Raw genomic sequence first — 24457 nt, forward strand, 5'->3', positions numbered from 1 at the left:
ACGCGGTTGCAATTTCCCAAGAGGTCATTCATTAAGTCAAGAAAAACCATTTGGATGCCTGCCTTATGAAGATAGATTTATCAAAAGCTTTTGATTGTGTTGATTGGGAACTTATGTGGATGATTTTGGCGAAGATTAGTGTGGGAAAAACAATGATAAATTGGATTAAGGCATGCATAAAATCTGCGTCTTTTGCTATCGTGATAAATGGCCTCCCTACAAATTTCTTCTCGGCCTCCATAGGGCTCAGAAAAGGTTGCACGATGTCCCTATTACTATTCCTTACAATCATTGACAGCCTAGGAATAGTCATTGACAGCCCAGGCAAGAAAATCAAGGCTACTAGATCACATGGGCTCATATCTGGATGCAAAATTAAGACTATCTCCTTGTCGCACCTGATATTAGTGGACGATTTGATGACCATTGGGAAGCCGAATCCTAAAGAATGGCTAACATTCCATGTTGTCCTTCAAGACTTTGGCCTTGCTTCTGGCTTTTACATGAACAATTCCAAGTCCTTCCTGATTTCAAATGACCCAAATGCAGAAGTGACATTACATATTGCTCATATTTTTGGGGTAAAAACTGCTCATATGGATGGAGGGTTCCGATACCTAGGCTTTATATTGAAACCGAATGGTTACAAAATCTGTGATTGGGATTGGCTCATTCAGAAAATTGAGAAGAGGCTCAACCATTGGACAAACAATTGGATATATCTTGGGGGGCGACTTGTTTTGATAAAATATGTCCTTCATAGCATCCCCATCTACTAGATGCACATCTTCAAGTTACTAAAGGGTGTGATCAATAAATTAAAAACCATCACTTCTCGCTTTCTATGGGCTGGTACAAGCAGAGAAAGGAAAATCCATTTGGCTAGCATGGATTTCATCAATCATCCTACTGCCCTTGGTGGTTGGGGGACTAAAGACATCGCCACTTTCAATATGGCTCTCCTCTTAAAACAATTATGGCGAGCAGTGTCCGACGAAGGACTTTGGCAACAAGTAATTGGTGCTAAATATATGCAGAACAAGGAATTTATTATGTGGCTACGTAATGGTGCTCTAGATCCCTCACACATCTCCTATTCTTGGAAAAGCCTTCTATCGACATAACATTGGTTTTTTGGTAATCTTAGGTGGGCAGTTGGTTCTGGCTCCACTCTTGCAAAAGGGCTTGACTCACTCTCAAGCTTGATTGGTTCTCATATCCTATCACTTGATCTCATCATCTGCCTAAATAACATGGGTTTATTTGTGATCAAATATGTAACAAATGTGGCCCTATCAACTCCTTTCTATACTCATTGGAAAGAGGATCTACAGTCTGAACTTCCGGAGGCACTGTTACTAGAATGATAGAATTACATAACCAATCTAAAACTGTCTAAGATAGTCCTCTTTCCAAAAGTAGACAGGTTGATTTGGTTTGGTGGCTCACAGCAGGGGAGGGTTATTGTCAAGGAAGCATACAATTTAATCTCCAGGCCTGCAAGACAAATGCCAGTTTACCCTTGGTTGGAGAGGGCTTTGAAATGGAATTTTCCCCTCAAATTGAAATGCTTCTCTTGGCTTGTTGCCCGTAAACACATTCTCACATGGGAAATTTTATGCAAGAAGGGTTTCCAGGGCCTGGGACGATGCAGTCACTGCCTCTCATCTGGAAGGACATACTTCACCTCTTCATTCTCTGCCCCTTTGCCTCTTCTGTTTGGAATGGGGTCCTCCACATGATGAGATACCCTGCTACTTGGGAAGGTCTAGACATTATCACTTGTCTTGTTTAGTGGTCTCTGGAAGACAAATCATATCGTTCACTAGCCTTCTTCCTGATTTGGGGCATCTGGAAGTCTAGAAATGCCTTCATATTTGACCATGTTCCGCCGAACATTTGGAGAACCTGTTGTAGTGTCCTCTCATATTACTTTGATTTTTTGGTTCACTTGCCCTCCATTGACTCTCTTTGCCCCCCTCCTAGAGACCTCTGGTTCTCTTATCCTATAGGCTTTTTCGATGGTGCATCATCTTTTAACACTTGTGGAAGTGGAATGGTCATTCATATCAACCGTAACCTCTTTTATAGGTTTTATTGGCACTATGGCTTGGGATCTAATACTTGAGTTGAAATTCTTGCACTTTGGGGGTTCCTCCATTGTGCCCACTTGCTTGACATTTGGTCTCTCTTTGTGTTTGGTGACTCTAAATTTGTTATTGACTGGGCTAACCACATGGGTTCCCTAAATTCTCTTGCTCTCGAGACTTGGAAATCTCGAATTAGAGATCTTACACTGGTTTTTCTTCATCTTCCCATTTTTCACATCTACCGATCTCAAAATAGTGAAGTAGATTGACTATCAAAATTGGGTTGCTGCTTTGATTTGGATCACATCATCTTCCAGCGGTTCTGCTCTAGCTCTTTGATAGGGGAAGGTTCCATCCCATTATAACATGGGTCTTCGATTGTAGGGTTCTCTGTCAGGGCTCTCTGTCTAGAGTGAATTCTGTTTTTAGACTATGTTAGACATATGGCAATTTTATGACTGTGTCCTCTAATTCACAAATATTATGATCCGACTAAATATATTTCTCTATGGTGATTTGTGTTAATAAATAAAAGATGACTAATCCGAACACATCAATGGCCATTGAAATTTACTCTCAATAATATATGTACTTTCTTTTTCACAATAGAAAGAAGTTTTTTTGAAGATGCTTCGACGAAAATCACATAGAGATACTTTTGTCGACGCGTTTCGAACCAACGAGTGTGGTTCATTGTCAGGACAAGTTGAATGCACAGATCTCGCTTTGGACATTAAACAGATAGGGCAAAATATCCAATGACCCAAATTTCTAGACAAGGTAACAGCTAAAATGACAACAGCTAGATTTGACTGGGAAACGACTAGTTTGACTTTGATAAGGGGTATAAACCTTATTTATTTAAATAAGTTAATTTAATATTCTTATTAAAATAAATGTAAGTGGACCATTTTATAAATATTAGAATAAGTAAATTAATATATTATAATAAGTAAATCATAAAATAAATTAATTTCAAATGGTTAGATATCAAGGTTATTATATATAAATATTAAAAATAGAGGATCCACAAATAGTTAATTAAATTTTAATATAAGTTAAAGGGACATATATTTATAAATAAATTAATTTAAAATTGTTAGATATCAAAGTTCTTATATAAATATTAGTGAGTTATAAAAGTTAAAAATAGAGTAATAGTTAATAATATTTTAATTAAAATATAAGTTAAAGGAACATATATTTATAAATATATATTAAGATAAATTAATTTTATATTCATAGTCAAAAAAATTTTAGAAATATAAATATCAAAGAATTCAAGTGTTAGAAAACTATTACAATATTTAAAATTAATTAATAGTCTATTTAAGGGTAAAAATTAATATATTAGTTTTAAATTAATTAATTATAAAATAGATTAATTTTATATTAATTTTATAACTTAATTATAAAATAAATTAAGTTTAAATTAATAGTCAAAGAGTTTTTAAATATAAGAAAAATATTACCATATTGAAAATTAATTAATAATTTATTTAAGAAAGGGAAAGAAAAGAAAAAAACTACTAGGAGTTTTTTCCCTTACGACTTTATACCTTACGACTTTATATTAAAATTAAGTGGATGATTGATTTGTCAAAATGATGTAATAAAAAACGCGTAGCGCAATCTTCCACGATTCGTTTTTATGTTTGGTACGTTGCGTGTCACCATTTTTCGAAAAGTTAATTCAAGGTAGGTACATAATTGAGGTAATGATAGAAGCACCGCTGTGGTACAAGCTTCCATTTGCATTTCCTTGATTGTAAGAGCAGACACTAGAAAAGGAATTTGCATTTCCTTGATGGTAAGAGCAGACACTGGAGGAGGAGGAGAAATACTGAGGTGATTGGTTTATTGTTTTGAGGTTTTTTGGTTGGAATGAATTGGGTGTAGTAATTCGAAATATTTAAAGTTTTCGAGTGAATATTTCATCCATTATTAATACTATTAAACAATTATCTTTATCCTGGGTTTACAAATTGCTGGTTTTTGGTTTCAGCCATGGAAAATCTAGCTACCGAGCCACTACTACTGCAAGAGGATTCCACAGAATATATAGAGGAGGAGAACACAGATGACTCCATGAACACAGCTCACAGCATAAGTCAGGGTAAGTTGAAAACAATTAGTTTGTTAGAAATTGATTATATAAATGGTAACTACTAGTATTCAGGATGTGGTTTAATGGTTAAATGAAGAAATTTGATATTTACCTCTACAATTCCTTTAATTGAAAAAAAAAACACTGATAGACACTGCAAATGAAAAATTAATGTTGAGATTGTTGCAGATCCATGGTACCAGGTAGCCTTCATCCTGATAACATCAATGAACAGTGCGTATGTATTAGGATATTCTGGAATTTTCATGGTTCCTTTGGGATGGGTAGCAGGAATCCTGGGATTTATAGCAGCAGCCCTCATTTCTTTCTATGCAAATTATCTTCTTGCGCGCCTTCACCAAATTGACGGACTGTGTCATATTCGATACCGAGACCTCGCTGGTTATATTTACGGTATGTACTCTGTCACAACCTCTTGTACCTGTGAGAATGTAGCAATAATATTATTATATTTCGAGGAAGGAAGCATCAATTTCACTATCTTGATATTGTTGGAAGAACATTTAAATTTTACCTTTTTCGGTGAGGGTATTTATCAGGAATTGTTTAAAATTGTAATTTACATGTTTTGAATTAGGGGTTTGAATTTATGATGAATGGGTGTATTGTTAAGGCCTTGAATTCAAGACAGATGGATGCATTGTTAAGGAACTTTTGCAAAAAAGAAAAGTGTAATTCTTAAAAAAAAGAAAGTATCAATTCAAATCCAAAAATAAAATGTTAATGGTTTAAATCTCAATTTCTTTTTAACAAATAATGGCTTAGTCTAAACAGATCACAATTTCACTTGGAAAATAATAAAAATTCTGACATATTTTTAAGAAAACCAGCAAGATATTTTGAAATTTTAGATTACAAAGGTGAAGCTTTAGGATTTTGGGTACTTCAGAAATCCTGAATAATACTAAATCCATAAAAAATGATTTAAAACATTTCCACAGTAAAATTTCTTGAAAATTCTACACTAAAATTATAGTTTGGGAATTACACTAAAATTATAGTTTGGTAAACAATTCCCAAAACTGCTAAAAAAACACCCACCATTCTAATCAGTATACCAATTCCAAAGCTCAAGCACTCTGTCAAATTTCCAATCATGAAAGGAAATTCAAAACTGAAACACCTATCAAACTTTTATGATATCAGCAATTTTAAAATCCATTTCTAACCATTTTAACAAAATTTATTTTTATCTAACATGAAAAAGTTTCTTAATTATATTTAATGAGTAAATTACTTCTAGATTTGCCCATCAAATTCTGTACCTGGTTCCAATATCTTAAATAAATCTGTTACATTTCAAGAAACCCCTTGCCACATCTCTAGAAGGCCTTTTTTTTCATAGAAAAAAAGCTTTATGTATTATATGAGAGATATAAGAACTGATGATATAGAGCTATGATCCCATATATATGAGGAAATAAAAGCCTATAATCTGTAGAGCTATATAATGTCGCTGATATCAAAACTGATAATGTCTGATATCAAAAACTCAAAAAATATGAGACTGTCTTATGTGTAATGCATTAAAGGTCTGGAAGGGCAAAATCAGATATCTGATAATGGGAGTCATCAGATACAATTTCGAGATGCCAATATTCAGAAATAGAAGAAAGACCCTTTTTTGAAAGACCGTCTGCTGTAATGTTTTCGTCCCTATTGATGTGCTGAATAGAGCAATTCTCCAGGCAGGTCCAGTAGAAGTGTATCCTATCTCTCCATCCAGACAGATGTTGAGCCAGAATGAAGTTTTTCTGATTTACTGAATCAACCCATAGCTTTGAATCACCATAAAAAGCCACCTGCTGAATGTCTAGGAATATGCAAAATTTTAGAAGACCTGAGAGAGCCATGGCTTCAGCCAGATTATTGGTTCCCTGACCCCCATGCCAGAAAGCAGAGAAGTGAGAGTTAGCAGATATCTTTATGTGGAAGCCACATCCACATTGGCCCTGTTGAGCTGCCCCATCGAAAAAAGCTGATGGCTGATGAAGATGAGCTATAGAAAGCCTGGCTGAGGATGTGTTTGAATTCTTCACTTTCTTCTGTGGGAGCGAGTCTACATAAGCAGAGATTAAATCAAAAACTTTAGCTGGGGAATAATTGGAATGGTTAAAGATGCAAGAGTTACGCCATTTCCAAATAAACCATAAGGATATGATGCCTATTCTACGCCATAAAATCTGTTTCTTGCTGCAATCAACGAACCACTCCTGAATCGAAACCTGCCTATCAAGTTTGAAACCATAGGCTCTTTCTAAATCTTGCCAAATTTGAAGTGAATGCTTGCATTTAAGAAAAATGTGAAGGTTCGATTCCGCCTCTTCCCTGCATAAAGAACAAACATTAGGACCAAACCATCCTCTCTTCAATAAGTTTTCCCAGGTCAAATTCCGATTATGGAAAGCGAGCCAAGCGAAAAGGACCATCTTCATAGGACAACCATCCTTCCAGAATATGAGAGGGAAAATCGGGGACCAGGAGAAGTGCTGCCCAATCAGCAGTTGATATAATCCTTTGACTGATATATTTTCCGAATCACCAGAGATGTCCCAGGATAAAAAGTCTGATTCTCTTGTGCAGGTGAGACCCCCTTTATGTAGACTACGGACTATGCTGTACCACTGCTGCTCATAATTTTTTGGAATGTTCAGAACCGAAGAATCTTTCCAACGCGGCACAGGACCCTCCCAGGCAGCGATCAATTTATCCCAGAAAAAAATACCGCCTCTATGGAAATGATTAAGAAGAGAGATAGGGATATCAATGACCTCTGATCCGCACCTAAAGAGATCTTTGCCAATAATGATTTTGTTGCCCTTTTGAAAACGCCATATCAGCTGCTCCAGAACGATAGCCTCAACTTTTCGAAAGCTACGCCAAATGGGAGAACCATATGATACGCCTATTTTGCCTTTACGATACCATACATGCAAATCCTTATTGGCAAGATATTTAGATTTAATCAGCTGGCTCCATAGACCATCCCCTTGAATAGCTCTCCATAATGATTTGCATAGGAGGGCTCTGCCGAAGATTCTCAGATTTAATAAACCCCAACCACCCAATGACTTAGGAATAGAGATGCCAGAGAGCTTTATAAGATGATATTTATGCTTTTCTGCGCGGCCCCCCCATATGAAATTTGCCGACAGACTGTTCATGCTGTTGATAATGCTCGCTGGTAGGTGGAAAAGGTGAGCCCAATAAACGAACAGTTGATTTAGAATAGATTGAACTAAAACAATTCTCCCAGCCAATGAAAGACAACGAAATTCCCATCCCGAGATTCTCCTATAGAATCTGTCCACCAGCCAGGACCAATCGGCTCTGGAATAGCCAGTCGCTTTGATTCGGAAGCCCAGATAATTAATGCCATTGCTGATATGGGAAGCTTTAACACCAAAAAGTTCAGATAGCCAAGCTACATCATCCAGCTTTAGATCAGAATGGATAATAGATGATTTGTCCAGATTTACCTGAAGTCCCGTGGCCCTTTGAAATTTATTCAAAATCATATGAAGATGTAACCAAGTAGCCCTACAAAACATTGCAAATAATAATATGTCATCGACGAATAAATTATGAGACAGAGATATGTCCCTGCAAATTTTGAGAGGACGCCATGCTTTCTCTTCAACAACCTTATGGATGTGTAAACTGAGGGAGTCGATGGCCAAAATAAATAATAATGGGGACAGAGCACATCCTTGGCGAAGCCCCCTCTCAGCACTGAAGAAGGGAGTCGGGAAGCCATTTATGATTATAGCGTAATCCACAGGATCGATACACGCCATGATCCACTTGATCATGTTGCTGTTCAGCCCAATTTTAGCCAATAAACACCTGATATAGGCCCAATCAATACAATCATATGCTTTCCTCAGGTCAACTTTAAGTAAGACCGCTTCACTTTTCTTGGTGTGAATAGAAAATAATGCCTCCTGAGTCACAGCTGCTGCATCATGGATGCTCCGACCCTTGAGAAAACCAAACTGTTCCTTTGATATTGTATCTGATAATTTACCTTTCAGCCTTTGAGCAATGATCTTTGACATTATCTTAAAGGTGGTGTTGCATAAAGAAATAGGCCGATAGTCCGAAAAGGTCAGGGCTTCCTGATTTTTTGGGATGAGGGTCAAATATGTAGAGCTCAATTGCCTGCTGATCATCCCCTCCATTCTGATTTCCTCTAACATCCTTAAAAGATCAACCTTGATATGATCATAGAAGTGTATAAAAAATTCGATAGACCAGCCGTCTGGTCCGGGGCTCTTGTCCCTGCTGAATGATTTCATAGTCGCCAATAATTCCTCCTCAGATATGGGCTGGAAAAGCTGGACATTTTCTTCTTCATTAAACATCACCGAGTATGCTTCGATCCCCCACAATATATCCTGAAAGCTTCTTTGATCCATCCTCTGATATTGCTTTCTGAAGTGTGATACTGCATGCTCTGCAATATCTTGTTGAGAAAAGAGCGCAACCCCATTCTCATCTTTAATTTTCCATATGGAATTTTTTAGTCTTCTGGCGTTAGCATACCTCTGGAAAAACTTAGAATTTTTGTCGCCTTCTTTCATCCAAACAGCTCTGCTTTTCAGGCGCCAATAAATTTCTTCCTTTTTTAGATATTGCATCTTCTTTTTATGAAGATTCTTGACAAGTTGTCTCATATCAAAAGATAGGGAATTATAATCTGAAGTGTCCGTCAATTTCTGTAATTGTTCTTGGATGTCCAGAAGTTCTCTTCTGTCTGCTATTCTCTTCAGCTTCTGCCATTTTTTAACTACCTTCCGGATATTAATCATCTTGTTCAAAAAGCTTTCCTGATGAGAAACTGCTCCACTGAATTCATAATCGCGCCATGCTTTAACAACTATGTCGTTAAATTCAGGATCATCAAGGCACTGTCTGTTAAATTTAAACGGAATTCCTTTATTGAAACCCAAGGACGTCCAGCCCATGAGAATCGGCCGATGATCCGATATGAGAGAGTTATCTACCATCGAAAAAGGCATTCCAAGGATATCAATCAGAGAGGCGTGAATGAGAAATCTGTCGAGCCGTTTTGCAATGTACGCCTCCTCACATCTTCCATTGTCCCAGGTAGGACTGATAGTGGATGGGAGAATGTCGATGAAATCCCTCTTGATAAATTCATTTCGAATCATAGGAGCAATGGGATCCGATTTCTTACCCTTCCCCCAGACTTCATCAGAGGAGAATGTTAAATTCATAAGCATTAGGGTCAGCATTACTTTCTTTTGGGTTACGCAATCAGAACGGAATATTCACCCACCCGGTTCCATGGGCTGTTGCTATAGGACCATGCGATTAAATGGATTGAGATATCAATTATAAAGTGTGAATGCAGAGAGTGAAACTGGTGGAATTTTTGGGTGTTTAGTGTTTTCCCACTCGAGTTGTTGAAGATCTCGACAGTACTTGCATTACGTGTGGGTTACACTAAAACCTAAAACCTAGACCTCTCACTTTTGTGATGAAATTTTAGGATGTTATCTACCTAATATGGGGTTAAAAACCTTATGTCACCTAACCATGAAAAAACATAAAAACTAGTATTTGTATTTGCAGGGTGTAACGGAATGCTAATGGGGTTAAACGGAGGGCAAGGCATTAAATTGAGGGCCATTGCGTTAAACGAAGGGTTGATTTTTAAAAGCTTTATGTGGAAGATCTCTACAGTGTTGGTCTACAAATCTCTATAGTGTTACTTCATAGAACCTCACAATAAAAAACACCTTTAGATCTCTATAGTGTTGGTCCACAAATCATCTCTATAGTGTTACTTCATAGAACCTCACAATAAAAAACACCTTTAGATCTCTATAGTGTTGGTCCACAAATCTCTACAGTTTTACTTCATAGAACCTCACAATAAAAAACACCTTTAGATCTCTATAGTGTTGGTCTACAAATCTCTACACTGTTACTTCATAAAATATCACAATAAAAAACACCTTTAATAAAGTATAGCATAATAAAGTATAATATGCAGCTTTGCTATTTAGTACCAACTTCTTATGTAAAAAGTAATTTATAGCAATTATTGAATGTTGAACAAATTCATAAATTTAATAATGAAATACATTTAAATATGACCAAGGGAAGTAACAAAGTAATTAATGGATTAGAGATAACTTTGTAGCAAAATAGAGATAGGTGCATAGATAATTTTCGATTAAACATTAGCCCAAACATCATAGTTCCTTGAAAGTTTATTGGAATATGCTTGTGTACATTTTATTCCATCTTTACCTTATGAGATTATTCATTAGCCTCACTATAATTACATTAAATGAACAAATTCATAAATTTAAATTATAAAGTTAAATTCTTTTTTACATTCAATATAAAGTTATTTTTTTAAAACCATTTTATTTTAATTTAAATTACAAAGAAATATAAAAATTAAAGAAAATACCTTTTTAAAACCTTTTTAGAAATTTAAATCTATGTTTAAAATTTTAAAAATAAATAAATTTATATGTAAGATTATTCATTTAATTTTCGATACTTTCTATACTTTATATTTAAGATTATACAGTGTGAGTGGGCCTAATGGTTAAGAGCATATGTTTCCTCCTAAAAGGTCACAAGTTCAAAACCAGAGGGAGTAGAGTATGTATGCCTTCGTAGACTTAGCAGTCAATTAGCCCTCAAATCACCAAAGGGAGTAGAGTATGTAGAGTATGTATGCCTTAGTAGACTTAGCAGCCAATTAGCAGTCAAATCACCACCCTAGGGAGTAGAGTATGTATGCCTTTGTAGACTAGAGTATGTATGCCTTTGTAGACTTAGCAGTCAATTAGCAGTCAAAGTCAATTACAGGGAGTAGAGTATGTATACCTTTGTAGACTTAGCAATGAATTAGCAATCACCACCAGAGGGAGTAGAGTATGTATACCTTTGTAGACTTAGCAACCAATTAGCAGTCAAATCACTGAGCTGAGCCACTAGAGGGAGTAGAGTATGTATGCCTTGGTAGACTTAGCAATCAACTAGCACTCAAATCACTGAACATATAATATATACACACAAAAGTAATTTGATAAATAAATTTAAATGTTTATAATTTTAACATAAATTCAATTTTAATATATTAAAAATATAATTACGTCTAATCATGATTTAATTTAAATTTAAATTAAATAAAGTTGTGATTCATGAAATAAAAAAATTAATATTTTTTTACAAATCACATATTATTAACTTGCCATAAAATAATAAAATATACAAATAAAATAAAATTAATTTGATAAATAAATTTAAATGTTTATAATTTTAACATAAATTCAATTTTAATATATTAAAAATATAATTATATCTAATCATAATTTAATTTAAATTTAAATTAAAAAACTTGTGATTCATGATTTTTTTTTTTACAAATAGCATATTATTAACTTATCATAAAATAATAAAATATACAAATAAAATAAAATTAATTTGATAAATAAAATTTAAATATTTATAATTTTAACATAAATTCAATTTTAATGTATTAAAAATATAATCATATCTAATCATAATTTAATTTAAATTTAAATTAAATAAACTTGTAATTTATGAAATAAAAAATTAATGTTTTTTAACAAATCGCATATTATTAACTTGCCATACAATAATAAAATATACAGATAAAATAAAATTAATTTTATAATGTTTATAATTTTAACATAAATTCAATTTTAATATATTAAAAGTATAATTATATATAATCATAATTTAATTTAAATTTAAATTTAATAAACTTGTAATTCATGAAATAAAACATTAATATTTTATTACAAATCGCATATTATTAACTTATCGTAAAATAATAAAATATACGAATAAAATAAAATTAAAATCCATAATAAAATTGTTGGACTTCGGCCCAACAAAACATTTGTCATAAAATATATCTAGTATTGCCAAATTCCAGGCCTCATAGGTGGAGACAATTCCACATTGTGGCCCTTTATGGCTCAATGCTTTTAGTTGCTGAGGTGGCAGGTTTGTGATTAGGCTCGGGAGCCAGGTTCAGAAGACAGATGGGAACCACGCTATAAAGTTGATGTTTCAGAGATTTATTTGGAGAAGCATACTTTTAACAGTTATATTCACAATGAAAATGAATAAATTGTTTCCGGTGACTTGTGGTAAAAGAATTAATAAATAAATAAATAATTTTTTGAGTTAAATTTTTTATTAATTTTATTAACAAAATGAATTGATTTGATGGAGACTCATTGATTAATGATGTAAGTTTTAATTAATTGTGAAATGTATTTGGTAATATATATATTTTGTTTTTTATAATTATATTGGAAAGAAAGAAAGTATTTTAATGTTTATGAGTGTTTGATGTGTTTGGTCTTTTTTCTGTGAAGCTTCACAATAAATGCTCTGAGCTTCTCGACAAACCCCTCGCTAAATAGATTATCCCAAGAGCTAGCTACGAACATATATGCATAACTTTCCCTGTTGTCTTTGAAGACTTCACATTCTAAAATGAAATGTTTTTCTGTTTCCACTTTTCTAGAAGAACAAAAAATGCATACTCTTTCCTCCCACACTTTTTTTGGCCTTTTCTAGTGCCCTATTTCACAACGGAGTTGATGAGAATTAGTTCTTAACTGAGCAATAAGAATTTTGGCTCTCCAAGAGATATTGGTCTCTATGTATGCTTTTGTTTTATGACTATGAGTGGGATTAAACACTTCAATATAATACTTTTTCTTTCTTCCTAGCTCCTTATCCCAAGTACACTTGTGGAACTTTTCCACAACAAAAGCTTTTATCTCTTTGTTGTTTATGGGACACACATTCAAGCAAATACCCCATTTACTAAACCATTTGTTATTTTGTTGCATCCAAGTTTTCTTTATGTTGCACAATCTGTCATTAAATACAACCTTAAGCCATCTACCCTCTTCCATTTGCTCAATTTTTTTTAAATACCTTATGACTCGCACCATAGCAATAGCTTCAATAGGAGCAACATCTGTTTCACCTAACAAGATAGCATAAGGAACTTCATTTTTAATCTTGAATTTGTTTGTAATCAAATGCTTCTGAATTTTCTCAATTTGTCTCCATTGCATGTCGGATGTGTTGCTAACCCATAGTTCACAACCATAGAGAATCACTAGAAGCCCAAAAAGAGTTTGAGTGGTTTTCCAGTCCCATAAATTTGCCTCTCTACACCTATTTTGAAAAGCATAAAATGCTTTCCAACACCCCAAAGTTCTTTTCTTTCTACAACCTTCCCAGCTTAGATTTTTGTTGAAGTCAATTCTCAAGTATTTATAATCTGCAACTTCTTCCAGAATGTTGCCTTCAAAGTAGAACTTATGCTGGTTATGTTTTCTTTTCTTAGAGAAAACCACTACTTTCGTTTTGCTGATATTGACTTGCATCCCCACACTTCTACAAAAATGCTCAAGGAATAGTAAGTGCTCTTGCAAACCAAGAGTCTATTTAGCAATCAAGATAAGGTCATCTGCATACAAAATAAGCCTTATAACAAACTTGCCCAAATAGATACCATCACCCCCTTGCGAATTTAACCACTACTCAAGCTTGTCGATATATAAACCAAAAAGGGTAGGACATAGTGGGCAACCTTGCTGACCCCGATATCGCTTCTAAAACTTTCAGAAATGCCAGTTGAAGTTCTAATTTTGACTTTCACCTCTTCATACAACCTATGCACAACTGATCTCAAATGTTAGGAACCTAAAGTTCCTCCATTCTGTGCCAAAGCTTATCCCTAGGAACCGAGTCAAATTCTTTTCTGAAATCAACAAAGCAACAAAAGACTTCTTCCTTTTTCTCCTAAACTTTTTCAATGATGTGCCTTAAAGTTATACAATGACCAACTGTGGAATGTTTAGGTCTAAAACCTCCTTGCCCTTTAGCATGCTCTCTTTCATCTGCCCACTTGCTAATTTTATTTTCGAGCATGCTTCCAAATAGCTTTGCAAACAAAGGGTTTATCATGATGGTCCTATAATTGGAGGGATTATTGACGTCACCACTCCTGAAAAGAGGTATTGCCAGACTAGCTGTCCAATCTATGGGGAGCCCCGGTTGTATGATGTTTTTGAAAAATTTTGTAATTTGAGGTGCAAGGATCTTTGAGCTCCACTTTAGATATTCTGCTTGGAGTTCATCTAAGTCTTTTTCTTTTCCAACACCCAACTTCTTGATACCCATCTCTACCTCTTGCACTATGAAGAGTTCAGTATCAGTGTTGACCAAGGGGGGAGGGTCAACCTTGGGATCCTGCTCATAGAGTTGTCTTGCATAGTCAAACCATTTAGACATTGTAATACTATTTCCAGTTTGTATCTTTTTCGATTGGAGCTCCTTCCAAAATAATTTGGGATTATTTTTCCCAAGGAAGATTAGTTCTTCCCTTCTTGAAACCATGAAATCGACATTTTTCTTGCTTAATAACTGCTAGTAAGCTTTGAGCTTTATGTTATCCTTGTTTGACTCTTTCCACATTCTCCTTGTCTTTTTGCGTTCCTTGTCAAACCAAGCATTAACCAAAAAGCAGTTTGTTTCAGACTTCTTAATTTTTGCTCTTTTGCACTTTGCAAGTGTGCTTGAATTAAATGTGTTAATTCATGACTATGAAGGTTGTGAATTTTTATTTTCTCCTTCTCGAAGAGCCTCTCTAGCGTCATTTTGAAGGTATTACAATTTTCTGGAGTCAAAAGAATTATGCCCTGTGGACATTTTGTTGGAAATGCTGAATTTTTTACTCTAATTGTTTCTTTCGAGTCCAAGAGAAACATAAATAAATTGGCTTGTGATCTGATTTTAAGTCCCACAACTGAACTCCAATAAAAAATTCCTTCATTTTCTCACACAAACCATGCTAGCAAATTACATAATCTACTACACTTGCTCCATTGTAAGTATTGCAAGTGAAATTATCGAACTTTGCCCATCTAGTCAAGCCATTACAATGACTAAATCAAAGGCCCCACATAGAGTAAGCAATTGTTCACCAAATATATTGCAACCCTTGTCCTCTGAAATTCTTTCCCACTGATAATTACTCTCTTTTGTAAGCCAAATAGGGTCGCAATCATCTTTGCAAAAAATAATGTTAGCTAACTCACTTGCAGTCCTAGCATTGAAATCACCCACTATAAGGACTTCTCCTAACTGTGAATATGTTGCAATATCCACTTTTAAAGATGCAAATGGATCTTTTTGGTCAAGCCCTCTACCTTTGTAGATTTTTGAAACTCGCGGCACCAAATAACATGTTGCAATTCTGATGTGGTTTCCATTTTCTGATATTTTAAACCAAATGAATTGTTTATTTGAGTCTTCTTTTTCTAACTGAATGAGATGAACTTCTTTCTCCCTTACTAAAACCATGATAACCCCGTGCCCTTTTCCATGCCCTACTTCTTTGTTCCACACTGCCATCTTCCAGTATCCTTCAAACAAAGGTGTCTTGCACCCTTCATGCTCATGTGTTTCTATGAGGCAAATTATGTCTCTATCTATTGCAATAGGCCTTAACCCAAGTCCTCATCTCCATGGGTAACCTCTGCAGTTCCAACAAACTAACCTTAAGGAAACCTGGGTATGACTTGATTGCTATTTATTTTGACATGCAAGACTCACATTTGAGTCTTTGTCCCTGCTTTCCCATACTGGCCTCGCTTCATGATTTCTCGTTGAAGAGTTTGTTGCCTCTTGCTGCTTTGTTTTGGAAGGAGGTTCAAATTGCGTTGTCACAACTTTGCCTTTATAAATCCATGCTCTCTTGCCTTCATCTCTTGCTTAGAATGATATATTTATCATGCAAGCTAGGGATGATGACATTTATGGGCTTGGCTCTCTCACCATTAAACTTACCCACCCTCCATGCTTGACATATTTGTCCTTGCCATAGCAACTTGTCTTTCAAGAAGTCTCTTGCAAGGTCAAGAGTACATTCATTTTTCCCATAGTCTTTCACCCCTTTAATAATTATGTTTGTTTCCCTATTTTGTCTTTCCTTTCCTTCTCTATCTTGCATGTTGTCGACCTGAATGTTTGTTTCTCCTTCCTTATTAGCAGAATTGCTAATAACTTGAGCCCAAGTTTTGGAAACTTTGGTGGAATCTCCTTTCCTTTCTTCTCTTGCTTTCTCTTCATGGTTGTCTATTTAGGCAATCATTTTCCCTTTATCCTGGGATGATTTCACATTCACCACCTCTGTACTTTCCACTATAGATTTCTTTATGTTTTTCACATCCACCTTCATGCGTTGCCATTTTGTCTTCCCTATCAAGAGAGCTTCCTGTAGCAATGTCACTTGTTCTTTCAAAACTTTATTGCTTTCTTCCAAAGCCTTATTCTCATCTGTTATTATATGAATTTTATGATCTCTTTCCTACTCTTTAGCTTCTAAAACCTCCAACTTTTGTTTTGCATTTAACAATTCTTTCACATAAAGATTAGATGACCAGGTGAGAGGTGTGGATGTGGGACTATATAAGGTAGAATCATCAATGACTTTTCCTTTGGACTTCTTGTTGCCACGTGCTTGTAGAGGGGACTTGTTTGAGTGCTTCTTACGTAGGGCTCAAGTACTTTTCTTTTTAGACCATTTTTTCCTTGTCTACTTCCATTTTAGATGGGCTAGTCTTCATTTTAAAATGCCCTGATATTGTTTCGCATTGACCCAAACCCACTTCCCAGCTTTGGCAGATGAGGCAATTTTAACTTGTTCTAAATCATTTGTCTCCACATGTTCTGAAATTTCTTGTCCCATTGTAATGTTTGAATGCATTCGTCATCTAACCTGTTTCGAGAAAGATGTAGGTCTATAAAATGCCAAGATTACTTCGCACTGCTCCCCGTTGTTCAGTGTATCGTTGCTCCTTGCTCATTGTTCGATACTTCTACTGCATAAAATCTCCCTCCTCTCACATTGCTCAATGTTCACTTCTCGTTTCTCTCACTGTTGACCACGTTGTTCACACTATTGTCCACGTTGCTCGTTGCTCGTCAACATAAAACTTCAAAGATAAAAACAACAGCCGATCGAGCAGACCAGAGCTCAGCATCCATCCTTCTTAACGCTCGCTCCTCAACAATCCCAGCTTGGTTAAGGCACAACATTGTTCAATTTCTACGAATGGCTTGTTTCGAGTTTTTGAAACTAGGACCCCGCTCCAAATCTGAGATGCAGTGGGAAACATCCACATAGCCGATAAGTTTTTCAAAATGTCCACAAAGAAAATGAAAACTCTCAGTTGGGTATGATTTGGTCAAATCGGTGTACAAGAGAACCCTGAATTGGGTACCTTCTGAACAATTAAAATTCAACAACGAAACAAGAAAACCACAATTTCTCTATCAAACCAATACACACTGAAATTTTCAATTGATTTCCATCTCGTGATCCAATAGCAAGCTCAGAAGATTTCCACCTGCAATTCTCATTCCCTCAAGGACAACATGTGGCCAGTTAGGGTTCCAACATATTCTCTATCCAAAGTGATTTTGAATGCATACACTCGTCTTCTGGCTCTGGAGCTGAAAGAAACCCATAATCGGGAGCTATATAATCAAATTTCAATTTCTCACAAAATTTATCATTTCTTATACACCAATCAATTTAAAAAAGAAATTTTGAACATTAAAATTTAAAACTTGATTTTTAAGTTTTCAAAATATTCTATTTAATATTATAATTTTCAAAAAATTTAATAAAATTTATAAGTTGTTTCAAAAATTTGAGAGATCAATGCTTTTTTGACCATACACCGGCTTTTAGGCAAGTATACAAATTAAAGATAACTATGGAGTATTATTTTTTTAAGCCAATTATTAATTCATATTGATTATGATTAAAAACTATGTATAAATAGCTATCATTGACTTCTTGTTTCCCAAATTAGTAGCGGTATAACATTTTCTTTATCAAAAGAATATGAGAGAAATTTTTAATGACAATTCCTTTGAAAATCAAACTACTTATGTAGTAAATATCACCTATATGCCTCAGATTATATTGGGAGATATATATGATACTAACGTTTAGAGTCATTGTCAAGATAAATAAATAATTGTGCATGCCAAGGAGTGAGGGGATCATCTTCTGCAGTATAGGCATGCATGTTGGTTCTATGTTCTAATGATCCAGACCTAGAATCCTCTTAGCAATGGTTGAAACTTGACCTTGTACTTGTTGAATCTAAACTTGCAATGCATCTAGGAAAAGTAGGATCTCATTATATGTCACATTCCTTTCAATGAGAACCTTTCCCATAAAAGTATTCATTTTCCACTAAATGTCAACAATTCGATAATATGTTACACTCATACTTGAGATCCATTATCTGAATTCCTCGTCTATTTCCTCATCCAGGATGTAGTAACATTCTACATGAGCTTTAGCCTCAATAACTTCAATATCTTCTCTAATTTTTAGGGGGGTTTGAGTTCAAAAGGAAAAAAAAGTGTATTCAATGAGAAATAAAGCTTCAAAAGGGGGTTGTGGTGGCCATGGTTCCTTTGAAGTCTAGAGTTAGAGTGAGCCATGGAGGGGGGTTCGAACTGGAAAGAATGGGAAGGATAGAGTCACAAGGAAAGTTTGAACCTTAACATGAGGCATAGACCAAGAGGAAAAATGAATGAGAAGAGCATTAGGAAAATTAAGGAGAAAGGGGAGGATGAGGGAAGAGATAGCCAAATGTAGTCCAAGAATTAAATTTGACACCAAGAGGTTTCCAAATCAAAGGTAGGGAGACCAAATAGAGATAGGAAAAAGTTATGACAAGAAGAAACTTATCCCAAATCAATTCATGATTGATGTGGATGGTTACCAAAATTAATGTGGTAGTCTAGAATTGGACTAATGGTTCACTTAAAAACCAATCAGCTGCGCGTTAAACATATTTTGTACATGTATTCCCTCCCGAGGGTCCCGTTTGCCGAACCAATCACTGTCAGTCTTACTTTGACTTCTTACTCCCCAAGCGCTTCAATCTCCACTGTTGATCTGGCTTCTTCAGATCTAATGGATATCACATCGTATCCGCTTGCCAACTAGTCTGGTTGATTTCCACCGTCGATCTGTCCCGTTCGATCCAACAGTTATCGTGCAATCTCACGTGAATTCTAGCATGATCGTTATCAGATTGAGGGCGCGTGAGATTTCTGGTTTTCTCATGCTACATGTCACCCGCTCAGGTTTCTCGTGTAAAATTGCGAAATACCATTTACCATTTCTGAAGCGCACGAGATACTGCTTACCACTTGGTAATACTGCCCACGTGCTTAATACACGCTTTTAATAAATACGTTGTAACAAAGGTTTAACGCTTAAGCTGAGAATAACCCTTAATGCAAATCGATTTTGATTTATCAATAAAATGCATAAACAGAAAAATAATACCTGATTAGGGTCCAGAATGCCGATACACAGATTCAAGAGAATTTCACACCACGAATAATACGCAATGCCACACTTAATTAGTTTATTCAATAAAATAGAAATTACAGAGTCTTGGCCCGCTCGCTCGATTACAACATTTGTCTAACATCTGTTTCACTCTCAAACCCTAACTCTCTCTCTCAATCTCTCGCTTACTCACTCTCCTATTCCATCCAATCTCTATCATTACATTTTTCCCTTTCTTTTATGGATCAAATCCTATCCTAACAACATTGACAACTCAATCTCTATTTTTATCAGCTCAACTATTAAATCCCTATTCTCAAGCTCTGATACACACCTATCCTAACACTTATCTCCTATTCTAAAAATAATACAATGATTTAATTATTACAATAATTGAAGTAAAGATCAATTCGAGAGATCCAACCCTCTCTCCTAAGAATTGATTTTGACCACTCAGGTCAATAAAATTCATCTCTTGTTAGCCACAACATGTGAACATATAATCACATTGCTAGCTAAGTCCGGATGCTCCTGCATCAATAATGAGGGCAATGATGTGGGAAAGGGGGTGATCCAAATTAATAGATCCTATAGGGATATCTTTGGTGCAGAAGCCTCTATTCACTTATCTTCTCATTAAAACCCAATTCCATTTAGTACTATTCACAATGCAAGCGATGAGAGTGATGAGGGTACCTTCCAACCCATTTCTTAAAGCTAAGTTTAGACAAGTAGTGGATAAATATAAACCTATTGAGCTGAGAGGCTCATTCTACAACCCAATATGAGGGGATGTGTAAGTTTGTCTGTCCGTCCATCCCCTTTAAAATAAAAATAAAAATAAAAGTTATGTTTTAAATAGAAAAATAGTGTCCGCTATAATAATAAAAAAATGAATATGTTGTAAAGTAATTAGAAATAAAATATTTGTGAGTAACATATTTAAATCTTATACTTCTAAAAAATATTTCAAGGGATTTAAAAAAATAATTTGAATATCTATGTTAACTAATTTATGTCAATATCAACTTCATATATATCTATATATAAAAAATTGTTAAAATAAAATATTTTAATGTGGTATATAAAAATATATTCAATGTGGGTTACCGCTAAATATATTAATATGAAATAATATTGGCATATACTTAAAAATATATTAATAATAAAAAATAATTTTAATTTGCTGTCTCTATGTACATGTTATGTAAAATATTTTAATGTCAATTACATATATATTATATATCATTTTAAAAAATTATGTATATATCATTTTGTGGTCCTATATAATACTCTATTTAGCATTCAAAAATACAATTTAAACGATGAAAAATAACACATTGTATTTTGCACTTTAAAGAAACATGTGAAGAAATTTGATAGATCTATGCTAGTGAACTGTAACTTTCCCTTTCCCTTAACACCCTATCCATGTATAGAACATCCAAACTAAATCTAAAAAAATCATAAAATAACATTTATTAAAAATAAAAATAAAAATAATTATTAAATATTATTTTTATAAAACAAAAAACATCTAAAAGTTTCATCACCCTTTCCATGAGAGGTAGTCGTAACTGACTAATTTCTCGTGATTTTTGAATAGTTCACTTAGCACTCATTGCATCGGGTGATGCTCACAGGGGTGAAGAAGTGGGATTGAAACTAGTGAAATGAATCACATAGCATCAATCATCACTTCCGGGGCTTGCACCTGGTAACCAGGACTTCCCAGGAGGTCACCCATCCCAGAACTCCTCTGGCTCAAGCGCGCTTAACTGTGGAGTTTTTCCCCACAATCAAGCCCACTTAGCTTGCTACCCCATTTGCAAAACCTTAGCAAGTATTGTGCCTCATGAACCATTCAAGTAGAGATCCCTTGACTCTTTTTGAATTTAAGTATGGGGGTTTACGCAGTGCATTATATTAGATATCATTTTTTGGGATTCAGCTGCGTTAAGTAAGTCATTCAAGTATGACCATTTCCATGAGAGGTAGTCGTAACTGACTAATTTCTCATGATTTTTGAATAGTTCACTTAGCACTCATTGATGCTCACAGGGGTGAAGAAGTGGGATTGAAACTAGTGAAATGAATCACATAGCATCAATCATCACTTCCGGGGCTTGCACCCGGTAACCAGGACTTCCCAGGAGGTCACCCATCCCAGAACTCCTCTGGCTCAAGCGCGCTTAACTGTGGAGTTTTTCCCCACAATCAAGCCCACTTAGCTTGCTACCCCATTTGCAAAACCTTAGCAAGTATTGTGCCTCATGAACCATTCAAGTAGAGATCCCTTGACTCTTTTTGAATTTAAGTATGGGGGTTTACGCAGTGCATTATATTAGATATCATTTTTTTGGGATTCAACTGCGTTAAGTAAGTCATTCAAGTATGACCATTTCCATGAGAGGTAGTCGTAACTGACTAATTTCTCATGATTTTTGAATAGTTCACTTAGCACTCATTGCATCGGGTGATGCTCACAGGGGTAAAGAAGTGGGATTGAAACTAGTGAAATGAATCACATAGCATCAATCATCACTTCCGGGGCTTGCACTCGGTAACTAGGACTTCCCAGGAGGTCACCCATCCCAGAACTCCTCTGGCTCAAGCGCGCTTAACTGTGGAGTTTTTCCCCACAATCAAGCCCACTTAGCTTGCCACCCCATTTGCAAAACCTTAGCAAGTATTGTGCCTCATGAACCATTCAAGTAGAGATCCCTTGACTCTTTTTGAATTTAAGTATGGGGGTTTACGCAGTGCATTATATTAGATATCATTTTTTGGGATTCAACTGCGTTAAGTAATTCATTCAAGTATGACCATTTCCATGAGAGGTAGTCGTAACTGACTAATTTCTCATAATTTTTGAATAGTTCACTTAGCACTCATTGCATCGGGTGATGCTCATAGGGGTGAAGAAGTGGGATTGAAACTAGTGAAATGAATCACATAGCATCAATCATCACTTCCGGGGCTTGCACCCGGTAACCAGGACTTCCCAGGAGATCACCCATCCCAGAACTCCTCTGGCTCAAGCGCGCTTAACTGTGGAGTTTTTCCCCGCAATGAAGCCCACTTAGCTTGCTACCCCATTTGCAAAACCTTAGCAAGTATTGTGCCTCATGAACCATTCAAGTAGAGATCCCTTGACTCTTTTTGAATTTAAGTATGGGGGTTTACGCAGTGCATTATATTAGATATCATTTTTTGGGATTCAACTGCGTTAAGTAAGTCATTCAAGTATTCAATTATTTTACTTATATTAATGTCATGGAATTTATGATGTATAGCTATTTCTTTTTCATGCATATTAATATTAGGGAATCTATTATGTATAACCTTTTCTTCTTGTACAAGCATCTTCAATTTTTTACCATTTGTAGTTGATAAATAAATATTATAATTATGATTAATAATTATTTTTTCTTATTAATAATATTTTTTAATTGTGAATAATTTTTTTTTTTAGTTTTTTATTTTTGAATGTATCTTGATTATTTATAAATGATTTTGAGCATATATATATATATATATATATATATATAATTAGAATTTTGACTAAGAATTATTGTTGTATATTGTAGGTGATAAAATGTATTACTTCACATGGGCTTTACAATATGCAAACCTTTTCATGAGTAATATTGGTTTTATTATTTTGGCCGGAGAAGCTATAAAGGTGAGTAGCAAGATTCGAAATATCATATATATATATATATAGTCCACGGGGTCTTGGATAGACATCACGGTTCTTTTAAGGCAATCATTGATGTGAAGTCATAGGTTCAATAAAATACCTTAACAATAGAGTACCTTAATAATGTACCCTTCAGTGCATTATTTTTATTATATATATATATATATATATATATATAGTCCACGGGGTCTTGGATAGACAGTGATCACGGCTCTTTTAAAGCAATCATTGATGTGAAGTCATAGGTTCAATAAAATACCTTAACAATAGAGTACCTTAATAATGTACCCTTCAGTACATTATTTTTATTAATATTTTAAATTATATTTTTTTTAAAATTTTAACTATAATGTTGATATTTTTTAAAATATAGACAAAATTATTAAATTTAAATAACAATATATAGTATTACCATATATATAAACACTTATGAAAATAAAAATTATATATATTACAATAAAACATAAAATTACTAAATATATATATATCTATATAATTAATATAATATAGTTAAAAAATTAAATTTATATATATGAATTAAAATAATTTATAAATAGTAAATTACGAATAATTATTTTTGATTGATTTTTGTGTGCAGGCAATATATACCTTCTACGACAAGGAGGGAATATTCAAGTTACCTTACTGCATTACAGTCACTGGAATTGTTTGTAGTCTTTTTGCATTTAGCATTCCACACTTATCAGCCTTGCGGTTATGGCTTGGTGTTGCCACAATATTGTCTCTCATATACATCATTATTACTATTGTCTTATCTATAAAAGATGGTATTTATTTATCCCTTATATTTTTCCAATTAAACCAAAAAATAAAGCTTTGGTTTTTATTATTAATGTGTTTTGTTGGATATGCAGGTCTTAACAACCAATCAAGAGATTATGAAATTTCAGGCTCAAAGGCCACCAAAATTCTTAACTCAATTGGAGCTGCTGCAAATATTGTTTTTGCATATAATACGGGGATGCTTCCAGAAATACAGGTATTTTAGAGTTGGGTTTTTATTTTAATTTATAAAAAAAAAAAAATTAAATGAGAAAAAAATGTAAATATTGTTTTTTAATATAATAGTGAGATGTTTTTAT

At 34.5% G+C, this 24457-nt stretch overlaps 1 protein-coding gene across 5 annotated transcripts in view; it reads left to right on the top strand.

Annotated features, from left to right (window-relative positions):
• The first annotated feature begins 3814 nt into the window (after nt 1–3814).
• LOC149151930 (putative proline transporter 2) overlaps nt 3815–24457 on the top strand; it is a 41903-nt gene continuing 21260 nt past the window's right edge. For 3 of the 5 annotated variants that reach the window (XM_089439236.1, XM_089439237.1, XM_089439240.1), the window contains exons 1-6: nt 3815–3938; nt 4096–4206; nt 4387–4611; nt 23242–23336; nt 23953–24142; nt 24230–24354. In XM_089439236.1, the coding sequence (XP_089295362.1) occupies nt 4098–4206; nt 4387–4611; nt 23242–23336; nt 23953–24142; nt 24230–24354 (744 nt within the window). In that variant the 5' untranslated portion in view covers nt 3815–3938; nt 4096–4097. Of the gene's footprint in view, nt 3939–4095; nt 4207–4386; nt 4612–23241; nt 23337–23952; nt 24143–24229; nt 24355–24457 lie in introns of those variants that run through there. The other 2 variants (XM_089439238.1, XM_089439239.1) reach the window with 2 other exon arrangements.

This window comes from Pinus tabuliformis, chromosome 9, assembly GCF_031772625.1.
Source record: "Pinus tabuliformis cultivar Carrire ecotype Pingquan chromosome 9, CPIR1, whole genome shotgun sequence".
Taxonomy (NCBI): Eukaryota; Viridiplantae; Streptophyta; class Pinopsida; order Pinales; family Pinaceae; genus Pinus; species Pinus tabuliformis.